This window comes from Pongo pygmaeus, chromosome 11, assembly GCF_028885625.2.
Source record: "Pongo pygmaeus isolate AG05252 chromosome 11, NHGRI_mPonPyg2-v2.0_pri, whole genome shotgun sequence".
NCBI classification, from domain to species: Eukaryota; Metazoa; Chordata; class Mammalia; order Primates; family Hominidae; genus Pongo; species Pongo pygmaeus.
The window spans coordinates 34199307-34223935 of record NC_072384.2 but is presented as its reverse complement, the minus strand read 5'-3'; the positions used below and the strand labels follow the sequence as shown (position 1 = coordinate 34223935).

The 24629-nt window shown below is 38.8% G+C and overlaps 1 protein-coding gene across 3 annotated transcripts in view; it reads right to left on the bottom strand.

The window, feature by feature from the left end:
• The window catches only part of CCNT2 (cyclin T2), a 34730-nt gene extending 15874 nt beyond the window's left edge, over positions 1–18856 (bottom strand). The window contains exons 1-4 of one of the 3 annotated variants that reach the window (XR_010122791.1): positions 18439–18665; positions 17560–17641; positions 5191–5319; positions 3110–3170 (exon numbers count right to left, since the gene is read on the bottom strand). Coding sequence is in view for 2 of the 3 variants with exons in the window: in XM_054477824.2 (XP_054333799.1) it covers positions 3110–3170; positions 5191–5319; positions 17560–17641; positions 18439–18596 (430 nt within the window). In the remaining variant the exon portion in view is untranslated. Of the gene's footprint in view, positions 1–3109; positions 3171–5190; positions 5320–17559; positions 17642–18438 lie in introns of all 3 variants that reach the window. The other 2 variants (XM_054477824.2, XM_054477825.2) reach the window with 2 other exon arrangements.
• Positions 18857–24629: the final 5773 nt, after the last annotated feature.

The following is a 24629-nucleotide window of genomic DNA, read 5'->3' as shown; positions in this document are numbered from 1 at the left end:
GTTTCAACCAGTTACCTTATAACTATACTTCATTAATAATTAAAATCATATGACAAACAAACCATAGAGGTCTCATGACTGCTTAAACTACTGTTTCTAATACCAAAGATGAAATGTTTAAAAGCTTTCAAAGTGCAATCAACCATTAGGTGTGGCAGGGTTTCTGTTTTTATTAAAAGTGAAGATCACATTTCGTTGTCTTCAGAAGCAGTAAGTAAATAAAATCCTAACAAATGGGTAATCTAGATTTATAAAGTTGTTGTGTGGTCTATATATAGTTCTACTGTAATTAAATATAGAGAATATTTTAAATAAAGCCATAGAGGCATATCTTCTAAATTCTAATGTTCCCCTTAAAATAACACTTTTCATTCTCTGTGCTTAAGAATATGTCATAAACAATATGGATATTACATTATTTTATATAACAATAAATATTTTATAATGATTTATAATTTTTCATTTTCAATTTTTTACTTAAATGAAATTTATATAATTTTGTATAGTAAAACAATAACATGCTAAATCACCGGATTTGGAAGAAATAAGACCCTCACTTTTTTGGTACCTTTTTATTTTATAGAAACTTCAAATAATTTACTGTTGACCTCTGAACAACGCAGGGCCTAGGGGTGCCGATCCCCATGCAGTCGAAAATCCACGTACTCCCCTAAGACTTAACTATCATTGACCAGAACCTGCTTACTGCTGAAGCCTTACTGGTAACATAAACACTTAATCAACACGTTTTGTGTATGTATCATATACTGTATTTTTACAACACAGTAAGCTAAAGAAACTATTAAGAAAATCATAAGGAAGAGAAAATTTATTTACTAGTATTAAGTGGAAGTGGATCATCATAAAGATCTTCGTATAGAGTAGGCTGAAGAAGAAGAGGGGTTGGTCTTACTGTCTCAGGTTGGAAGACACAAAAGAGGCAGGAGAGGCAGGCCAACACTTGGTGTAACTTTACAGAAATACACCACAATTTCTGTCTTTTGCTGGCATTAAATTCTCTGGCTTTAGATCCCTCACCTTCCCTTTGCTTTAAGCTTCTCTCCAATCATATTAAAGTCCATAGGTATGCCTTTCTTACAGCAATCCTGCATTCACATAAAACCTGCATTTTCAATATGAGATAAAGTGCAAGGTTTTTGTGCCTGCTGGTATAGCTGCAGCGATGACTTCACAAATGTCTTTTTCTTCTTTCACACTGAACCTTACACTGGATTCCTTTATCTTGAAATGGTGGGCAACTGTAGCTACAGACCTCAATCTACAGTACATATCAAACAATTCAACTGTTTTTTGTAACATCACAACTTGTATCTGCTTCTTGGGAGCACTTCTGGCATCACTAGAGGCACTCTGTATGGGTCCCATGGTATTAATCCAAGTTTCCAGTATCGCACTAAATACGGTAAAAATATGCCAGAACCTCTTTTACTGCAATATGTAACTTACTGGAGAGACAAACTGTTCAGAGATGACAAGTGTCACACAGCATTTTAAGTGGATACTCATAACACGTGAGCTCACTGCAATAGCAACTAACAGGAGGTGGCTACAAAATTATCACAGTAGTACAGTTATGTATTATTAAAGTTAATTTTATGTACCTTTAATTTGTTTATTTACATTTTCTCTTAACTGCGAATACAGCCACGTATGGTCTGTTTGTGTGCCTAAGTTTTTAAAATTTTTATCTTTTAAAAATAGATTTATGTATATTTTATGGCAGTAAATGATAAAATAGACTAACATCTATATATATTTTATGCATTCATGACATATCCAACTTTTTCTTTTTCTTAGTTTTTTCAATATTTCTAGGCTGCAGCTCACCTACAAGTTTTTTCAAATTGTTGCAAATTCCCAATTTTCCAATATTATTTATTGAAAAAAATCCATGTAGACCCATGGAGTTCAAACCCATGCTGTTTGAGGGTCAAGTGCATATGTATTTCACACAAGCTAGTTTTGTAATGAAGAGTCTGTCACAATGGGAAGTTGTGACTGATTCATTACACTTCTATTCAACATCTGGGAATGGAGTAATGAATTAAAAAAATGACAAATTCACGATATTACTTAGATACTATTCCACCTCCACAGAATGGAGGTACAACAGGTAAAGGAACTTTTGCCCAAGTTTGCAAAGCAAGTCAGAGGCCTACAGATTTTAACTCGGATCTCCCCAAAGCCCATGTTCTTCCTACCACATCCTAGTAGGTTCTTCCAGAACTAATATATGACTTTAGATAAGCCATCACTTTCTTAGGCCTCAATTTCAGTAAACTGAGTAAGGTGAATGGTGACAGTAAATGAACTTGCATACAAAGATATAACTTTTAGAAAAGGATGACCAACATTTAAATAATTACTACGTCACATTAAAAATCATGTGATAGGCCGGGCGTGGTGACGCACACCTGTCATCCCAGCACTTTGGGAGGCCAAAGTGGGCAGATTGCCTGAGCTCAGGAGTTCATGTCCAGCCTGGGCAACACGGTGAAACCCCATCTCTACTAAATTACAAAAAAATAAACGGGTGTGGCAGTATGCACCTGTAGTCCCAGCTACTCGGGAGGCTGAGGCAGGAGAATTGCTTGAACCCAGGAGGTAGAGGTTGCAGTGAGCCGAGATGGTGCCACTGCACGCCAGCCTGGGCGACAGAGTGAGACTCCGTCTTAAAAAAAAAAAAAAAAAAAAAAAAAAAAAAGGCGATATACTCATAAAATACTGACTGGAAGCTTGAGGAGAACAAGGATTGCTGTGTGGGTTTGTATACACCATAATCATGTGAAACAGCCCTAAAGGACCATTTTACTCTACAGTGCAAATCCAGAGTGAAGCATAGTACTTCAACTACCTGAAAACCTAAGAAATCATACTGAAGGGTATGTTTACCATTCAATTTAACTATGCCAAATGAAATTAAATTCTAGAAAAGTAATTTCCTTATAAGCAGGCAACCTTATTCTGTCTAAAACCTGTTTTAAAATAACTTTCTTCAATAACACCATTATTTCAGAAATCTTTTCACTTATTTAGAATGCTTTAGTGAAATACACACAAAAAGCTATTATCTGGTGTAAGTACGTACCTAGAGTTTGTAGCATTATGGTTTCAAGTATAACCAGTTCTTGAGTCTGTTGAAGGTAAGCCTGTCAGATAAAAATATCATCAAATTGATTAAAATAAAAATAACATTACTAGACTACATGACTGTTACATCTTGTGAAAATTACAGGTTGATTACAAAAGAACCACAGTAGTTTGAAAATATGCAGAAAATAAATTGAGGGTGACAGAGAAAACCTGTATTCTGTAGCAAGCCTAAACTGAATTACTTTCTGTAACAGGAAACAAACAGCAAAAAACAAAAACCTAACCAATACGAAAGAGGGTAAGTTAATTGAAATAAGGAAATGTGCACAGTCTGTAAAGTGAAACAACCTAGGCATTGGTGCTTCAAGAGATATTAAAGACAGGAAGCACCAAGTCAATTAAAAACATCCAACTCAAACCTGCCTTTAACCCAAACCTGGCTTACAAACTCACTCTAGGACTTTCATGTGGTAATTCCTCAAGTCACAGTAAGTCACTGAGTTAATTTTAGAATTAACTTCCCTGCCGCCTTAGAAATGACCAAACATACCAAAATAATGTATCTCATACCCATGGGGACATAAATACCAGAGAAACTCCTTACTCAATTTCAAGAAATTATCCCTCTATTACAATTACTCTGGAAATAAAGGATATGAAAAATTTACTGCTGTCCTATTCTGAAATCATGACAATTGACCAAAGTGATAAGGAAATACTATATTACAGATATGAATATACCTATATTCATTTTTGTAAGGACGTATTGCTAAAGCCAGAGAGTAAAAGTACCTTTCATTTTATTTATGCTCTACTTTGAAAGGTCATTGAGCTGATTTTTAAAACAGTCAATTTCTATTATTTAAACAGTACCCCAAGAAATAGTTCTGAATTTGTACAGTTAATAGAAACTGTAGGAATTATCTTTAAATAATGACAACCTATTATTTAATGGCTACATTAATAGTTTACTCCCTTAAAGCCAACATCTATGATAAAACTTGCCATTAATAAAATCAGATATAGTTCCATCGAAGCTTAAATTAATCTGGACTTTGAATTAATATAGTCTGTTAGTCATTCAACGGGTAAAGGTTCCTGATTAAGTCACTCAGGACGCTAGAAAAAAAAATTTTTTTTTTTTGAGATGGTGTTTCACTCTTATTGCCTAGGATAGAGTGCAATGGCGTGATCTCGGCTCACCGCAACCTCTGCCTCCCGGGTTCAAGCGATTCTCCTGCCTCAGCCTCCCAAGTAGCTGGGATTACAGGCATGTGCCACCATGCCTGGCTAATTTTGTATTTTCAGTAGAGACAAGGATTCTCCATATTGGTCAGGCTGTTCTCAAACTCCCGACCTCAGGTGATCTGCCTGCCTCGGCCTCCCAAAGTGCTGGGATTACAGGCATGAGCCACTGCGCCTGGTCGAAAATTTTTAAAGGGCCACAATTCTAACTTCCATCTTAAGATGTCAGAAAAATTTAAAACAGTTCTTTCAAATAAGGTCTATTACAATGCTGATGATAAAGTTGTCTGGAAAGGAACATTACTCTAGGAATATTAAAATACTAAAAAAATGCTGCTCATGAAAGCATAATAAAATGCAGCTTTATGTATCAGAGAGATAAGTAGTAGTACATGCATTAAAAAAGGAACAATACTTTAAAAAGACTACTCATCTAGGGGTAAATTCAGAAGATTTTCTGTTCCTTCATCTGTTGACAATTTAAGGAGTTATTTATATTCTGGTCTCAAATACAGCTTCCAGTGGAGGTGACAGGACTTACCCTCTACATATATCATAACTCTGAACAACAAAACGTGAAACAAAAGTATCTTTGAATCAACAAAGCATTTGGAATCAAAGCCTTCTATAATTCAGAATGACATCCAAATTCATGAACATACATGATATGTTTTTCTTCCAGACTGCTTCCTGGCATTGCATTCCTAAGAGGTAATAAAATAAGCAGCATTTGGAAGGCAACACTAATTGAACTGTGTATTTTTGTTAGGCCTACATTAAGAAAAAGTTTCAAATTTACAAAGAAAAATAAAAAACCCAGTATTTACATACATCACATTTAGTATCCAGCAGTGGCTCTAAAGGATGAAGACAAGCATGTGCTACTTTGATAACATGTTCAAGTTTTCGAGCCTGTTCTTCCACTTTTGCAGCCAAAAATAATGCAGTAGACGATATTATCTGCAGAAAAGATAAAACTCTGGTCATTTAAAAACAAATATATTTCAAAAAATCCTCTATTTTCTTTTCTTTCTTTCTTTTTTTTTTTGAGGTGGAGTTTCGCTCCTGTTGCCCAGGCTGGAGTGCAGTGGCGTGATCTCGGCTCACTGAAAGCTCCACCTCCCAGGTTCAAGCGATTCTCCTGCCTCAGCCTCCCTGAGTAGGCGGGATTATAGGCGTGCACCACCACACCGGCTAATTTTTGTATTTTTGGTAAAGACAGGGTTTCACCATGTTGGCCAGGCTGGTCTCGAACTCTTGAGCTCAGATGATTTATCTGCCTTGGCCTCCCAAAGTGCTGGGATTACAGGCATAAGCCACCGCACCCAGCCCAAACTCTCTATTTTTTAAGGGGGGAGGTGTGCAAGGAAGGAATGCAATATTAATAGTATGAACTGTGAGTTGGGCTATGACAAGACTGATGTAATAGTTTTAATAAAGTTATTCATTAAATAGAACTAATCTATAAATCTGTTTTACTCATTTTGCACATAGAACAAAGGGGAAAAGAGAAAAGACATAGTAAGTAAGTTGACTGAACTACTAAAAATGCTAAAAAGAAAGTTTAAATAATATTAATTTGCACATTGTGGAGGCAAAGAAGAAAATAAGCAAAAAGATGATGCTATACCTGAAAAAAAAAAAAAAAAAGATGAAAAGCGGATCAAGTATACCCACTATACTCCTTTTCTAGGCACAGAGTCACCATTTTCTAGTACTCTTTTAAATCAAGCAATGATTCCTTGGGTGGCTATAACTGCCACACAAGATAGTGAAGATAGCTTCACTATCTTGTTGAAGGAACAGAAAAACCATCTAGAGGGCAAAATAAGGAGGATTCTGAACATAAAACTGTTACTTAATTATCTCTATTACTTAACTATAGCAATAATGAAAGCAGCTACAACACCAGGGTATAAGCGTGTAATATAAACCAATATAGTAGAAACTTTGCCAATCAGAGATTCAGAAATTAGCAATTTTTTTTTTTTTTTTTTTAGCTTAGTAAACTAGGTCCTTGGGACAGAAGTATAAGAACACAAGCACTACAAAGATACTAAGACAGAGAAACATGAAGTTTGAATATGTACCCCAAAAGTAAATAATAAACCAAGTAACTGCAGACTTAGAAAATAGGCATAAAATAAACTCAAATAACGTTTTAAGATTACATTCAAGAAATTTCCCACGGGAAGACAATTTCTAAATGTCAAGATTTGAGTACCCATTTTTCAAGAGATGAACATTTGAGCCTCACTATGTCTTGGTGGGGGGGGTCACCAATTACTGTACAGAAACAATGCCAAACTGGAGGTGAAGAAAATTTCTGATACAGGGACAGTGGATCATTTCGGTATGAGATCTTTTAAAATGTAATATGAAACTTAATCACCGGATTTAGGATCTGAAAAGGACCTTTCTAGTCCAACTGCATCTGCAGATGTGTAAATGAAGTAAAAATGACTTCAAGAAGTTTTCCTTCTGCTAAATCTTTAAAACAGATGTAAAATAGAGTTTGGCTCCCAAGAACTAGAAATAATGTTACCTTAAAACGAGTGAATAATTTTAATTTGGACTTTCAACTTATTTCTTCCTTTTAAAATTACAACAAGGAAAGGATTAGAAAAATAGAGAATGCTCAAAAGAGTAATTTAGTCTGGAAGTAGCTTGAACACAGAACAGAGTTCTTTATTTGTGTTCCTAGTATTTAGCGCTATGTGGCTGTGGTTCCATTTGTTGAATGAATGAGGTATGTATAATATATAATGGCACCAATATTAAATTCAAAGTATTCCAAATGCCACTGTAAAAATCTGAGAGCTGATGCCCACATAAGACGTTCAAGAAAATGAAGACACTCTCAGTTTCCCACAATCTCTCATTTATTATCACTATTTATGTCTAACAGGCGAATGGCTAATCAAGCCTTCAAATGCTAAAACTATTTGTCAGAGTGAAGCAACAGAGGCTCAGGTCAAAAGTCAAATTAGACTGAATTTAGTACTTAAAACTTCCTTCCTGTCAGATGATCCAGAATTTCTCTTACTTGCCTGAAAGACACTGATCAAGAAATACTTTCCAACTAAACACTAATACCACACACTCTTCCAAAGTTCCTGGTGAAATCCACTAACTCCATTCACATTTCCTTCTCTATAACCTGCAAACATTTTCCTCCATCAAGGCTGTAAAAACAAAACAAAACACCTTTTTAGATAAATATTTCGTGAGTATCCATGTGAGGCTTTAATTTCAAGGATGATTAAGGAAGGTGATCAAACTAGGTACTACTGCTTTTTATATGGAAGGTGATTTTGTTGTGAGGCTTAAAAGAATTCCAAATGTTTTGGGTAACAGAAATATTACTAGTTTGTCCATAGCTTTTAAAGGTGAGCATACTTTTGAAGCCAACAAACATTCACTGGCACATGCAAGCTTGGTTCAAGCCAAATAATTCACACTAGTATTGTTGGAGGAATACAGCTGGTTTGGTTCAAGTAACTAAACAATTACAAGCTGAGATTCAGTTCACTGAGGACAGGGACCATGCACTATTTATTTTTGTATTTTGGACCTAGTTTAATAAACGTTCTCAAATTAAAAGGAAAAAAGTAAAAGGAAGTTGATGCAAATAGTGTTTAGAATTGTTTGAACTCTGAATAGTGTCATGAGTTTGTTACTCTAGCAGATATATAACTATTTCAAGGAAACCTAACATTCTCAAAACGAGACAAATTTCTATAGAAATATATCATACAAATCATGGAGACGGGGAGGTAGAGGTGACAGAGCCAGCTGTAGCCATGCTGCCTCAAGTGGAATATTGGCTCTGTGATCTGACTAGCCTAGACAATTTACTTATTCTCTTTGTGGCTCAGTTTCTGCATCTGTAAAATGGAAGAAACATTAATAGTACCTGCTTGTAAAGTTGTGTGAGGATTAAATGAACCAATATACACAGATGTAGTGTGCATGCACTAACAAAAGACATTTCAAGGAAACCGAAAGCCTAATCATAACGTAACAAATACTAATAAACAATATGCATCTTAATCATGTATAACTTTATCACACATTTGTTAATTTAAAAGTAGAATCAGGTTTTGTTTTGAGAATATCAATTTCTTAAACAGCAAGTAACTTTTTGGCATTTACATTATGCAATTAAATTATTTTTTAAAAAGCAATTATTTCATAAAATTATTAATTTGCTTGTTTGGGTAACAAAAATAATTTTAACAGATATTTAAGTCTACATAAAGTGAAGCGTATCAATTCAAACAGTTACTCACACTAGGCATTCAAAACCCCAATCGCGGAGCTATAGCAACACAAAGTAACTGAAATATCTACCTTGGGGTGGGGGTGTGGAAATACCTGGTATCCTCTCTGAATCCTTGCAACATTTAAAGATTGGCCCCAAATCCTCAGAATGTTCTCTTCCTGCCCTCTCAGGTATTTCTTTTTAAGCATGGAACTATATAAAGTTTCGTTATCTTCCAATTTTTGGCCACAGAATCGGCCAAAATTCCCATTTTGTTTTAAACTTCTAACCCTCAGTTTAAGATTAGTGTGAAAAGTGCACATGTGCCTTCGGAAGGAATTACTATAGTGTGAATAGCCAATAGTAATTCTATTTGTTAGTGGATACAAATGACTATAGCCCACACCATCACTGTCAAACAGAAATATAGTCCAGGCACGGTGGCTCATGCCTGTAATCCCATTACTCTGGGAGGCCAAGGCAGGATCACCTGAGGTCGGGAGTTCTAGACCAGCCTGACCAACATGGAGAAAACCCAGCTCTACTAAAAATACAAAATTAGCTGGGCGTGTTGGCGCATGCCTCTAATCCCAGCTACTTGGCAGGCTGAGACAGGATAATTGCTTGAACCCGGGAGGCGGAGGCTGTGGTGAGCCGAGATCGCGCCACTGCACTCCAGCCTGGGCAACAAGAGTGAAACTCCATCTCAGAAAAAAAAAAAAAAAGAAATATAACGTGAGGCCGGGCATGGTGGCTCATGCTGTAATCCCAGCACTGTGGAAGGCCAAGGCAGGTGGATTACCTGAGGTCAGGAGTTCGAGACTAGCCTCACCAACATGGTGAAACCCCGTCTCTACTAAAAGTAGCCGGGTGTGTTGGCACATGCCTATAATCCCAGCTACTTGAGAGGCTGAGGCAGGAGAATTGCTTGAACTACATATTGTCACTAAGCACAAGCCATTAACTTCACTTTTAACAACAAATAGGTGAACTTCTACAATTCTCCCCATTTCTTTTCCTATATCAGCTCCAAATAATTTAGAGAAAAATTCACGTTACATGTATTTCCTTATATATAGCCATATAAGGAGTATGTAATATGTCACTAAACAATCAGAGCCTTAGCTTATTTAAGGGTAAAATATTAGGTTAACACCAGAAAATGTAGAGTGGTAAGGAGATTCCATCATTTCCCCTAATTCCTACAACATGTGTAAATATGTACTCCCTAGAATGTATATGTATGTTTATAATAAAATGCAGTGATCTAATTGGATTTTCACTTAAAAAACTACCTTAACCAATTTTAGGTATTAATACTAAAAACAAAACCCCTGTTCTGAAATGGCCTTGAAAATCAGTTTATAAACTATATAAAATCTGTCTGATTTTATACTGAGACATTTGTATGCCTTGGCCAATGCAAACACTCAATGCACATTTGTTAATATATAAACCTGTTCTACTCTATACACCTAAGTTTAGAATTTGTTATGGTTTGAAAGGGCCTTGGATCTTGCAGGACTGGGTTCACTCTCTTGCACTCCTGCCATGCGATGACTCAACAAAAAGGATGAGCTAGGACCACAGAGAAGCATATAAATTACCAAGGCTAAAATATACATGTATCTGTGTGTGCAGAGAAAATGTATGAGTTATTTCACAATCATTTAATTTTACAATCATTTAATTTTGCAAAAAAAATTTTAAGCGGCTTCAGGAATACTTTATACGACTTGTATAATGATACAGAGTCACTGAAGTCAGCAACCCTGTAATTAGGCAGATAAGAGCAGCATGTTTCAAAATAACATTTAAAGCTTTCTGGGGAAGTTCTAGAGTAGCTTTCAGAATTAATTTGAGAAAATCAATCAAGAATATCATATATTCTTTGTAATGCCTATTAATAAATGAACTCTCCCACAGCTTCCTTATTTAACATAAACTTCAAGTGATTTATTCTTTTAAAAAAATCAACTTCATCTTCCCAGAAGTATTTATAAGTACATTTAAATGACAGCCTATTGTGGTCCCACTGGAAATGATTGTATCATCTCCTGAATGAAGATAAACTTTTAGTGATTTACCTGAAGAATTCTGAGATGATGGCTGCAGAGGGATACCTAAATCCCCACAGAAAAACAGAGCAACAAGATAGCAAAACCAAAACCCCATGGATAGTGACAACCAAATCACATGACAAGCCATTCCTAGGGAATTCCTAATACATATGAATGAGGACAAAACAGGCTACTATGTCAACATACACAGCACAGTGCAACATGATGCAAAGGAATGGGGAATGTGCTGGACTTGATACAAGAAGAACCTCCAACAGCCAAAAGACATTCACTGGAAATCATGGCAGGCCAATGTGAGAACAGCAGCTAGAACTGGGAGTTTTGCCAGTCCAATAAGTAGATGGATGCAAGAGACCTACTGTAAGGATTAAAAGACTGAAGCTAACTTCTACGAACTTTTGAAATTGATCTCCCAAGGTTCTCTTCCAAGACTCCAGTTTGAAGAGAAACCATTGGGAGGAAAAGCACAATCAGCAAGATAGGGACAAGGAAAAAGTGAAACTAAAAATGTGGAGGGGAAGAGGGCCAGAAACTCCCAGAAAGTAAGCTGCTACACTTCTGAACATTATACAAAATAACAGAAAAGGGAGCTCTGTGGAATTATTAAAGCACTCTGAAAGTACATCACCTTTTTGAAGTTCAGGAAAGCTGGTACCTCACAAAAATGAGTAACCGAAGAGTATTCAGTTCACACAAAGACAGTGTAAGAAAAGATTAGAAGAGTAGTGCTTAAAGTGACAAATCACACTGGAAAGAGCTGCTTTAGGCTGAGTGTTGGGAGGCTGAGGCAGGAGGACTGCTTGAGTCCAGGGGTTTAAGAACGGCCTGGGCAACACGGTGAGACCCCTGTCTCTACAAAAAAATATAAAAAATTAACTGTGTGGTGGCATGTGCCTGTAATCCCAGCTACTTGGGAGGCTGAGGTGGGGGAATCACTTGAACCCAAGAGGTTGAGGCTGCAGTGAGCCATGATTGTGCCACTGCACTCCAGCCCAGGTGTCAGAGGGAGACCTAGTCTCAAAAAAAAAAAAAAAAAAAAAAGGCAGCTATCCAAGTTTCCAATATTATTGGAATCTAGAGTTACTATATGATCCAGCAATTCTACTCCTGGGTATAAGCCCAAGAGAAACCAAAAACACAAGCCTACACAAAAACTTGTACACAAATGTTCTTAACAGCAATATTCATATTAGCCAAAAAGTGGCTAACAATCCAAATGTCCACCAACTGATGAACATACATATAAAATGTGGTCTAGCCATACAGTGGAATAATGGGTAGTACAGCAAGAAAAATAAACAACTTACTGATAAATGCAACAACACAGATGAGCCTTGAAAATACGGTAAGTGAAAGAAGTCAGTCACAAAGGACAACATATTGTATGATTCCATTAATGAAATGTCTATTAATAGGCTGGGGGAAGAATAGGGAGAAATGACTGCGGGGTTGGGGGTTTCTTTTTGGTGTAGTGAAAACTTCTAAAAATTGATGCACACCTCTGTGAATATTCTAAAAAAAACCCACAAACCCTACGGAATCATACTTTCAATGGGTGAAATGTACAGTATGTGAACTGTATCACAAAAAGGGCAAAAATCAAGTAATTATCCTATATGATACGTACCACTGGGTGTCCACATAGGAGATGAATCAAGAATTCCAATACAAAAATACCAATTTGTAAGAAAGAAATGACAGAATTAGAGTGTCACCAATGAATGAAAGGACCCAGGCATTGAATATCAGCAGCCACTAACACTACAAAGAGACACAACCAGACTTTAGACCTTCTGACGAAAGAACATTAACACCATCTACAGTCTTGCCTAAGGGATCTAACAGGAGTCTGATTAAGTTTCTGGATCTAATCATCAATTTTTGCAGGAATGCACGAACAAAGGAACACAGTAAACTGTACCATGAGTATACAATCAGCAAAATTCAGACAATTGGAAACTCTACAAGTCACACACTCTAGGGTCCTTCAACAGATAAAACTTAGGTGACATAAAAGGATGGAGGGGAAACATGCATACTGAGAGACTTCAAAGACTTACCAAACTTTTAATAATGAGCAAGGTCTATGGTATTTGGGAATGGAGAGTTGGGTGCTAAAACTATAAAGAAAGTGATTACTGTTAGAGTAAGAATACTGGGGCTGGGCGAGGTGGCTAACGCCTGTAATCCCAGCACTTTGGGAGGTCGAGGTTGGGGGAATCACAAGGTCAGGACTTTGAGACCAGCCTGACCAATATGGTGAAAAGCCATCTCTACTAAAAACACAAAAATTAGCCGGGCGTGGTGGCGCACGCCTGTAATCCCAGCTACCCAGGAGGCTAAGGCAGGAGATTCACTTGAACTCAGGAGGTGGAGGTTGCAGTGAGCCGAGATTGCACCACTGCACTCCAGCCTGGGCGACAAGACCAGACTCCCATCTCATAAAAATAAAAAAGAATACTGGTTACTTTTGGAGGGAGGGTGTCGACACTGAGTTGAGCACATGGAGGCATTCTGGGGTAGTTGGCAAAGTTCTATTTCTTGACTTGGTTGGTGATTACAAGGTTGTTTTATAATAATCCACTAAGCTATACATTTGTTTGGTGGTTTTATATATTTTATAATTAAAAAGAAAACACTCATCTCATACATGTACAGTTATACTACAGCACTATAAACTCCCAAATAGATGGAATACAACTGGATGTGAATAAGATTCAAAGGTAATATCAGAGAGATAAATTCACAAATGGAAGAGAGTTATCTGGGGAATGCTTTATGAAAGAGTAGCAACTTCAGCTGAGTCTTAAAACCTGACAGAGCACAGTCACACGAAAGCAAAGAGAAAGCACCCTAAGGAAAAACAGTGATACACAATGCATAAATGCTAACACTGATGTATAGTTGAAAAGGAGGAATTTGGGACTTATAAAGAGGACCTCATTGGATTTAGTGCAATGAGGCGGGCAAATCAAAATCTGAGGTTTTTTTCATTGTTTACTTTATAAATCTTACAAATCACTGGCATAAATTGCTACTGTGCTCTACTTCTGAAATACACTAGAATAGGAAAAAGTGAGAACTACAGTTTGGGATTAAGCAAAGGACTTGGGTTCAAATCCCAGCCACGTAATAGTTTTAATTTTGCACAGGTCACTTAGTAACTGTGTCTGCTTCCTTAGGAGAATACCTTACCTGAGAAAACAAGACAAATACAAAGTGCCTGGCATAGTGAGATCTTAATAAAATTTCAACGAGGTAATTTATAGTTTAAAAGGAATTAAAAAATCATCCAGACTAATCATCTCAAATTTACAAGTTAGTACCTACTACATTGAAGAGCACAGATACACAAAACTTGCGCTATGCAGAAAGTTCTACCGGACAGCGCAGTATTTCCGAGTAATGCTAATGGATCTTGGGCATAAGATTATTCTTGGATTAATTATTGCTTTATTAAACTAAAAGGCAGAAAGAGAAGTGAGCTATAAACACCTGCTTAGACTTCACAATGAAACACATGCTGATCTGACTCCTGTAAAACATGACCAGAGTATAACAATGAATTGAAATGAACAGGAGAAAAAGCAAAATTTATTTATTTATTATTATTATTATTATTGTTTTTTGAGACGGAGTCTCGCTCTGTTGCCCAGGTTGGAGTGCAGTGATGTGATCTCGGCTCACTGCAACCTCAGTCTCCCCAGTAGCTGGGATTATAGGCATGTACCACCACACCCAGCTAATTTTTATATTTTTAGTAGAGATGGGGTTTCATCATGTTGGCCAGGCTGGTCTTGAACTCCTGACCTCAAGAGATCCGCCCACTTCAGCATTCCAAAGTGCTGGGATTACAGGCATTAGCTACCATGCCAGGCCCTACAATAGCTTTAAATCTTGCATATTATACATTGAGTTCTGATTGCTAGAGCTCAAGAAAGAGGCAATGGAACTAAGAGAAGATGGAAAAGATCAAATAAATTGGAGATGTGCTATGAGAACAGACCATGACCAACAAAAATACTTAGAAAAGGGTGTGCTCTTTACAACCTAATCTTAAGAGACCTGGAACTGGTATAAGAAAAAAAAATGCATCACAAAAGACCAAATTAAGAGTTTGTAAGAGAAGCTGGGTCAATATCTACTTAGTGTGACTTGAGGGGTGGGTGCTTTCCCTCAGTATATACCTTGGCATCACTTTTGGCTCCAGGGCTTTTACACTTTACTTAATTTATTTTTGAGCTTGATCCAGCAAGGCCATTCTTTATTAATTCCAATTACATGAACCTCATTGCATCTAGTGAACAAAGTGTAGATTTATCTAATTAGGCTACATATAAAAGTCATTTACTGCTGACAGCTATTCAACTCTGAGTAACTGACAAAAGAACTCAATGATAAGAGACCATTTCTGGGTCACCAAAACATGCTGATATTGATTTTATTCTTAAATATTAATACAACAGCACATTACTTTTGGGGGTTTTAAAACTTTTAATATGTCAATGTGGGAAAATACAATTAAGTCACCTGAACATTTAGTGTTCAGTTTACTCTGGTGAAGATTCATGCTTAAGTTTACCATGACATTTCAGTATATAGAAAAAAATTTCCCACTGATGTGGAATAATACAAATTTAAAAGCAACTCACATTCAATTTCAGACCACCCCCTTTGCCTTAAAAGAACAGAGGGGAAAAAAGATAAAAGTGAGGCTGTGCAATTGATGCAAGTGCACTGACACAAATATAAAAACCACTTTTGATATTATAATAGCAAAGGTAAAAAAAGACAACAGATATGAAAGGTATAATATTATTTCTCAAAACGAACAGATTTCAATTATTACTGACTACGTAAAAATGCTGAAGTTTACCTTCATACACAATAAGACATTAAAGAAGGTAATAAAAAATTAATACCCTGGCCTTTTTATTGAAGGAAAACATTTAAGTAAAACAGTGAAAACTAGAATGCAAATGACAATCTAAAGTTGTGAATTCTGGCTTTAAGCAGGGTATTTGTTGTAAAGCACGCCAACCACGCCATAAAGACAAATTATAAGGAGGACTCAAAACAAAGAAGTGAAGATGGCCAGGCACGGTGGTTCGTGCCTGTAATCCCAGCACTTTGGGAGGCCGAGGCGGACGGATCACCCGAGGTCAGGAGCTCAAGACCAGCCAGGCCAACATGGTGAAACCCCCTCTCTACTAAAAATACAAAAATTAGCCGGGCGTGGTGGCACACACCTATAGTCCCAGCTACTCCGGAGGCTGAGGCAGGCAAATAGCTTGAACCAGTGAGGCAGAGGTTGTGGTGAGCCGTGACAGCGCCACTGTACTCCAGCTTGGGTGACAGTGAGACTCTGTCTCAAAAACATAAAAAAAAAATTAATAAATAAAAGAAGTGAAGACTTGTGGCTAGATCATTTATTGGAAGTAGAAAAGTATGCCTGATTCAGCAAGTGGGACATCTGTAGCCATATAAAGAATAGTCAGAACTATTTTGATTTGTAAGTTCTACCATTATTATCCAGGGTTACGTAAGGAAAGCCACATTTATATTAACATTCATTAGTTCACTACTGCCTTTGGAGACAATTTATATAAAAATTGAATTCCCTTAATCTAAATGTTATCACCAGTGGCTTCCTTTCTCTTCCATAACACTATCACTGACCTAAGTGTTTTGCACAAGAAATAACTAGGAAACTAGAAGCAACAGAGCAAGAATTACGCAGATTTAAAAAAGAAATAGAAGACGTCTTCAAGAGACCAAAATGTATATTAAAATACATATGGTCCAAGATAAACCTATATGCCAAACTGATAAACGAAATAGGATCCGAAGAGATTAAGGCAGGACTCCATCTAAACCATGAAGTCTTTCCTTCCATTTCAAAAATAATATTCTGAGGATCTTTCCTAGGATTGTTTTCTTAGCAAATAAGTCCTAATGACTATCCACAAATAGCAGAAAGTCTTCTTTGGTCCATTTTTCTACACATACCTTTCAGAATAATATTCTAAAAATAACTATGATAAAAAGTAACAAAGATAGAATTAAAGCAGAGTTAAGCATTTCTAAACAAAATGCAATTTTTTTTAACACACACAACACAGTATGCTTGTTATTCAACATACACCAAACTCGTATCTTTCATAAATGAAATGAACATTTCAACAAAATGCCATTACTCTACTTGTCAAGGTTTACAGGTTATGTACCTTAATATTCAGGTATAAATTTTACTAATAATACATAAACATATTCCTGACGTACTATAGCTGAAGCAAGAGTTGACATTTGAATCACCCAAAATTTTAGGAGACAATTGATGCTAACGTGATAAACAGAAATGTTTGACATCTTAAGAAATTACTAGGTTAGCAAATGAAGAAATGAATTATTTCTACTAAATAGCTCTTTCAAAAGAATGCCATAATTAATTTAATCTCAATTGACAGTCTTTTAAACAATGAGTCCAACATAATTAAGATGTATCACAGAACGACCAGGCTTGCCCAATTCCACTGTACATCACTACTGAAATTATTCAAATGTTAAGTTTAGAATTTAAATGAAGAAAACCTATGTAATAACTCTGTAAAGAAATAAATGTTTTTCTTTTTTAGCTTAAAAGGCCTGGCAGAGCTTAACAGTGCCTTGCAGTTTAATTCATCATAAATTTTAAAAACACAAAAACCCCCCATTTGAAGCAAAATATTTATCACGTGATATACGTTTACCGTTAATTCAGAACACCAAATCCAACAACGCAATGACCAACTTTTTTTCTGCGTATCGATTTACCCTAAAATTTGCGGACAGTGAAAACAGACAACTAGTACTTACATTTTTGTTGAATTTGGTGAAAGAATGGTGCATGTAAAACCTGTGCATATAAACAATCGCAGTGTTTATTGTAAGCTGAGAGCTGGAACGTAATATTTAGGAAATATCTGACAAAAGCAAGATCTCATTCCGAGAACAATTTTGATGGAAAATTTCCAGGTTCTTTTCCAATACCTCCCATTCAAATCCAAATCCCAAACTGGAAATAAAGAAATAAATGCCCGCGGGGGGTGGGGCGGCAGGAAGAAAATAGGCTTGACGCCAAATAAATGGGAATAAGAACTGCTGATCTTTTCACTCTAACAGCGCTAAGGGCCCTGGAACTATCTATCAATGGCTACGACTGACTAAACTCAAAATGAAACAGTTGAAACGCGCGCGCACACACCCATACAAAACCACGCCAAGAACATAAAGACCTCCAGTGCGCTCCCAAGGTAGAAGAGAGCCGCCATCAAGCCACCGACGAGAGCCGGGAAAGGCTGCGGAAAACACTTAGGCCTTTCAGCATCGCTAACCCTCCTACCTCTCAAACCCTTCGGGGTCAGGGACAAGTCCAAGGAGCCGCCCCTCTTCTGCAATAATCCCTAAAATTCCTCTTTCGCTTGAGCCACACTCCCATCCCCCGCCGCCACCACCACGCGCTGCCCCAAACAGATTACACAACGCAGGCTCCTGGCCCGCATTCCTGGGGTCCTATCTCCTCCTCCCCTCCTCTGCTGGCCCCTCGCGACTGCTCGAGCTGGAGCATTACTTCCCTGACCGCAGCGCCGAGGCCTAGCGAAGGCCGAGGCCGGCGGCGCCATGTTCGCGGGGCACCAGGCCCGGCGACCGGGCAAGGGAAACAGGGCGTGAGCGGCGGAGGATAGAAAAGGATACACATTGAGACGCTGTCCCATCTCCTGGATGAGGTTGGCCGCCTGCTGGCGGCACGAGAGCTCTTTATCCGCCTCCACTCCGCAGCGGCGGCTCGGCGTATTCTCCAGCTGTTCCCGAGTAAAGAACCAGCGAGAAGAAGCTCCACGGCCCGACGCCATGACACTTCCTCCTCCGCCCGCTCCCTCATTCACCCCCGCCCCTCCTGGCTCGCGGACTCCCCGCCAAGGCGCGCGACCCCGCCCCACTCCGCTCGCCGTAGACCACGAACCACCCTTTTTCACTACCGTCTCCGCCCTTGCGCATGCGCGGAGCCCGCTCTACCGGCTCGCCCTAGTCTTTTGCTTTCTTTTTCTGCCCTCGGCCTCGCTCTTGTGCACTGGACCACAATGCTCCGCGCCGCTTGTCATTGGGAGGCGCCGAAGGTGGGGGTCGGCTCGGAAGGAAAAGGTCGGCGCAGCGCATGCCGGGTCTAGGGTTGGCGGGGCGAAGGGGCGGAGAGGGGAGGGGAAAGTGGGAGAGGGTGGAGTCTGGCCGGTGTGGAGAGAGGCGGTCGGGCGGCTGCTCTATGGGGGCCTGGGCGTGTACTTCGGAGGCCCGTCGGGCGCTTCCTTTGACAGGAGGTCTAGCGGCCCTTTAAAAAGAGAAAAATACCCTTCACTGTCGCAGCCTCACGCCTCTACTTCCTTCCATTTTCCTTTCGGGCGGGTCCGCGCAGTCTCGTAGGCGTGCGGTTCCGGCCTCCGCCACCAACAGTCTCCGCTTAGCGCGGCTCTGGCGTGGAGCTGGCGGGGAAAGAGTGCACAGGAAGTCACGCTCCATGGCTGTCCGCGCCTGAGTTGCTTTTTTTCACCCTACATTATCTTGTTTAAATCCCAGACCACCCGGTTTATTTTTACTTCTTCAAATTACTTGGCAAACGCTATCCAGCTAGCAACGAGAAATTGAATTTCTAAATGAGGTGTTGAATCTAGACGGAGCGTGTTTTCAGGCCGCGCTGTGGTTTCTGCGAGACAAGGTTGGGGAGAATCACATAGTGCAAGAGGAACTGAGTTAAAATTTTATCTTTAGGATTTGATGTGGGAGCATCCCACATACCTGTTAACTCCTGTATTTCTTCCTGTAAGAAAATGCCGCAGAGCTTCACTCGGAGTTTGTGTTGTGAATAGGGTTTCAAAATTTAAACTCTTAACTGTTTGGAGGCCGGGCACGGTGGCTCACGCCTGTAATCTCAGTGCTTGGGGAGGTCCAGTGGGCCTATCACTTGAGGTCAGGAGTTCGAGGGCAAGGGCAACATGGCGAGACCCCGTCTCTACCAAAAATACAAAAATTAGCCAGGCTTGGTGGTGCGCCTGTAGTCCCGAGGCTGAAGTGGGAGGATGGCTTGAGCACAGGAGGTGGAGGCTGCAGTGAGCTAGATCTCGCTGCTGCACCCCAGCCTGGGCGATAGAGCAAGACGTTGACTCAGAAACAAAAAATAAAGTAATATCTATTTGCCAAAGACCATGGAGGCAAGTGATTGTTTTGGGGGCTCCCACGCTCAGCATACTGCATTGCACAAGAATATTGATTATAGTAGGCAGTTTTTGTAACAGTTGCTATTTCATACTCACCTCCCTTGTTTTATGTTTTATGTTGCTTACAATTTCCAGGATAGATTGATTTAAAGCAACATTTTAAAAGTGCACACCCTTGGCCAGGTGCAGTGTTTCCCGGCTGTAATCCCAGCACTTTGGGAGGCCAAAGTGTTCTAGACCAGCCTGGGCAACATAATGAGACCTCATCTCTACAAAAGTTTTTAAAAAAATTACCTGGATGTGGTGGCGTCTGTAGTCCTAGCTCCTTGGGAGTATCGCTTGAACGTGAGAGGTGAGGTTGCACCCCAGCCTGGGTGACAGAGTGAGATCCTGTCACACACACAAATAAAAGAAATGCCCATCCTCAACATCCATTCATGATAAAAACTCAGCAAACTGGGAATAAAGGAGAACTTCCTCAACTTGATAAAGAGCATCTACAAAAATTCTGCAGCTAACAATAGATTGTTTATATTGTGAGAAACTACATTCTTTCCACCTAAAGTCTGACACAAGGCAAGCATGTCCCCTCTCACCAGTCTTTTCAACGTGGTACTGGATGTTCTAGCTAACAAGAAAAGTAAATTAAAAGTATACATATTGGGAAGGAAGAAATAAAACTTCCTCTGTAGAATTTTAGCATACAAGGTTGAATACAAAAATCAATTGTTTTCCTGTATACCAGCCATGAACAATTGGAATTTATAATTAAAAAATGCCATTTACAATAGTACTGTCTCCCAAAGTAATACAGGTTGAGTATCACGATCTGAAATGCTTGAGACCAGATGTGTTTTGGATTTCAGATTTTTTTAGGTTTTGAAATATTTGAATTATAAACTTAGCCGTTGAGCATCCTAATCCAAATATCCTAAATCTGAAATGTGCCAATGAACATTTCCTTTGAATGTCATGTTAGGGCTTGAAGTTTTGGGTTTTGGAGTGTTTCTGATTTTCAGATTTAGGGATGCTCAACCTGTACTTAGATATGGATCTAGGCAGGGCGCAGTGGTTCACACCTATAGTCCCAGCACTTTGGGAGGCCAAGGTGGGGGATTGCTTGAGGCCGGGAGTTCAATACCAGCCTGGCCAACATGGGGAAACCTCGTCTCTACTAAAAATACAAAAATTAGCTGGGTGTGGTGGTGCATGCCTGTAATCCCAGCTTCTTGGGAGGCTGGGGCATGAGAATTGCTTGGACCCAGGAGGCGGAGGTTGCAGTGAGCCGAGATCACTCCAGCCTGGGTGATAGAGCAAGACTCTATCTCAAAAAAAAAAAAAAGATATCGATCTGAAATATGTGCAGGATCTATATGCAGAAAACTATAATAAAACTCTAATGGAAAAAATAAAAAAAGATTAAATAACAGAAAGCTATTCTGAGTTCATAGATCAGAAGAATCAATTTAGATGTCAGTTCTTCCCAGGTTGATCTACAAATTCAGTGCAAGCCCAACCAAAATTCCAGCAAGTGATTTTGCATATAGACAAATTGATTCTAAAACTTCTATGTAAAGGCAAAAAACCCAGAATAACCAATACAATACCAAAGAAGCTGGACTGACATTACCTAACGTCAAGCTACAGTAATCAAGACAGTGTGGTATTTGAGAAAGAATAGACACATAGATCAATGGAACAGAATAGAGAGCCCACCCGTAAATAGTCAACTGACGTTTGACAAAGGAACAAAGGCAAGTCAATGGAGCAATAATAGTCTTTTTAACAAACGGTGCTAGAACAACTGGAAAGCCATATTTAAAAAAAAAAAATCTACATACAGACCTTATACCTTCCACAAAATTTAACTCAAAGTGGATTGCAGACCTAAATGTAAAATGCAAAACTGTAAAACTTTTGGAAGATAACATAGGAGAAAATACAGTTGACCTTGTGTTTGGCAATGAGATTTTAGATGCAACACCAAAAGTACAATCCATGAAAGAAAAAACTGGTAAGCTGGACTTCATTAAAATTAAAAACCTCTGGCCAGGCGCAGTGACTCATGCCTGTAATCCCAGCACTTTGGGAGGCTGAGGCGGGCGGATCACCTGAGGTCAAGATTTCAAGACCAGCCTGGCCAACATGGTGAAACCTTGTCTCTACTGAAAATACAAAAAAAATTAGGTGGGCGTGGTGGCGCATGCCTGTAGTCCCAGCTACTTGGGGAAGCTGAGGTAGGAGAATTGCTTGAACCTAGGAGGTGGAGGTTGCAGTGAGCCAAGATCGTGCCACTGCACTCCAGCCTGGACGACAGAGGGAGACTCTATCTCAAAAAAAAAAAAAAAAAAAAAAAATTAGCTGGGCATGGTGGCAGGCGCCTATAATCCCAGCTACTCAGGAGGCTGAGATAGGAGAATTGCTTGAACCCGGGAGGCAGAGGTTGCAGTGAGCCGAGAGTGTGCCACTGCACTCCAGCCTGGGCAACAAAGAGTGAAACTCCGTCTCAAAACTTAAAATTAAAAAAAATTAAAAGCTCCATTCTGTGAAAGACACTGTTAAGAGAATGAAATACAAGGAAGAAATATTTGCAAACCGTACGTCTGATGAAGAACTCTTAAGATGGCTTAACTGCTAAATTTACTAAACACTTAAAGGAGAACTAACACCAATAGTACACAAACTACTCTGAAATAGAGGAAGAGAGAATACTTCGAAACTCATTCTACAAGGCCAGTATTAGCCTGATTCTAAAACCAAAGACACATTGAAAAAGGAAAACTACAGGCCAGTATCTCTGATGAATATTAATGCAAAAATCCTCAATAAAATACCAGCAAACTGAATTCAACAATACATTAGAGAGATCATTCATCATGATCAAAGGGGATTTATCCCTGGGATGCAAGGATGGTTGCAAATAAATCAACGTGATACATCATATCAACAGAATGAAGACTGGAAACCATATCATTTCAATTGATGCTGAAAAAGTATTTGATAAAATTTGACATCCCTTCACGATAAATGCCATAAAAAAACGGGATAGAAGGAGCTTACCTCAACATAATAAAAGCCATATGTGACAGTCCCACAACTAGTATCATACTGAATAGGAAAAAAACAAAGCCTTTCCTCTAAGATCTGGAACTCGACAAGGATGCCCATTGTCACCACTGTTATTCAACATAGTACTGGAAGTCCTAGCTAAAGCAATCAGATGAGAGAAAGGTATAAAGGGCATCCAAACTGGAAAGGAAGAAGTCAAATTATCCTTGTTTGTAGATGATATGATCTTATATTTGGAAAAACCTGAAGTCACCAAAGGAAAACTATTAGAACTGATCAACAAATTCAGTAAAGTTACAGGATACAAAATCAACACACAAAAATCAATAACATTTCTATATGCCAACAGTGAACAATGTGAAAAAGAAATTAAAAAGTAATCCCATTTACAATATCTACACATAAAATTAGGTACCTAGGAATTAACCAAAGAAGTAAAATATCTCTATAATGAAAACTATAAAACACTGATGAAAGAAATTGAAGATGACACAAAAAATGGAAAAATATTCCATGTTCATGAGTTGGAAGAATCAATATTGTTAAAATGTCCGTATTACCCAAAGCAATCTACAGATTTAGTGCAATCCCTATCAAAACATCAATGACATTCTACACAGAAATAGAAAAAAAATCCTATAGTTTATATGGAGTAACAGAAGACCCAGAATAGCCGAAACTATCCTAAGCAAAAAGAACAAACCTGGAAGAATCACATTACCTGACTTCAAATTATACTACAGAGCTTTCAGCACCAAAACAGCATGGTACTCGCATAAAAACAGATACATAGACCAACAGAACAGAATAGAGAACCCAGAAACAAATCCACACACCTGCAATGAACTCATTTCTAACAAAGGTGCCAAGAACATACACTAGGGAAAAGACAGTCTCTTCAATAAATCGTGCTGGGAAAACTGGATGTCCGTATGCAAAAGAATGAAATTAGGCCTTTATCTCTTGTCCTATTAAAAAAAAAAAGGATTAAAGATTGTAAGACCTTAAACTATGAAACTACTACAAGAAAACATTGGGGAAAATCTCCAGGACATTGGTCTGGCCAAAAATTTCTGAGCAATACCCAACAAGCACAGGCAACCAAAGCAAAAATGGACAAATAGGATCAGATCAAGTTAAAAAGTTTCTGCACAGCAAAGGTTACAATCAACAAAGGGAAGAGGGCTGGCCAGGGTGGCTCATGCCTGTAATCCCAGCACTTTGGGAGGCTGAGGCGGGCGGATCACGTGGTCAGGAGATTGAGACCATCCTGGTGAACACGGTGAAACCCCGTCTCTACTAAAAATACAAAAGAATTAGCCGGGCGTGGTGGCGGGTGCCTGTAGTCCCAGCTACTCAGAAGGCTAAGGCAGGAGAATGGCATGAACCTGGGGGGCAGAGCTTGCAGTGAGCAGAGATTGCGCCACTGCACTGCAGCCTGGACAACAGAGCAAGACTCCGTATCAAAAAAACAAACAAAACAAAAGAAAGGGAAGAGACAGCCCACAGAATGAGAGAAAATATTTGCAAACTACCCATTTAACAATGTATTAATAACCAGAATCTATAAGGTGCTCAAACAACTCTGTAGGAAATAAAATCTAATAA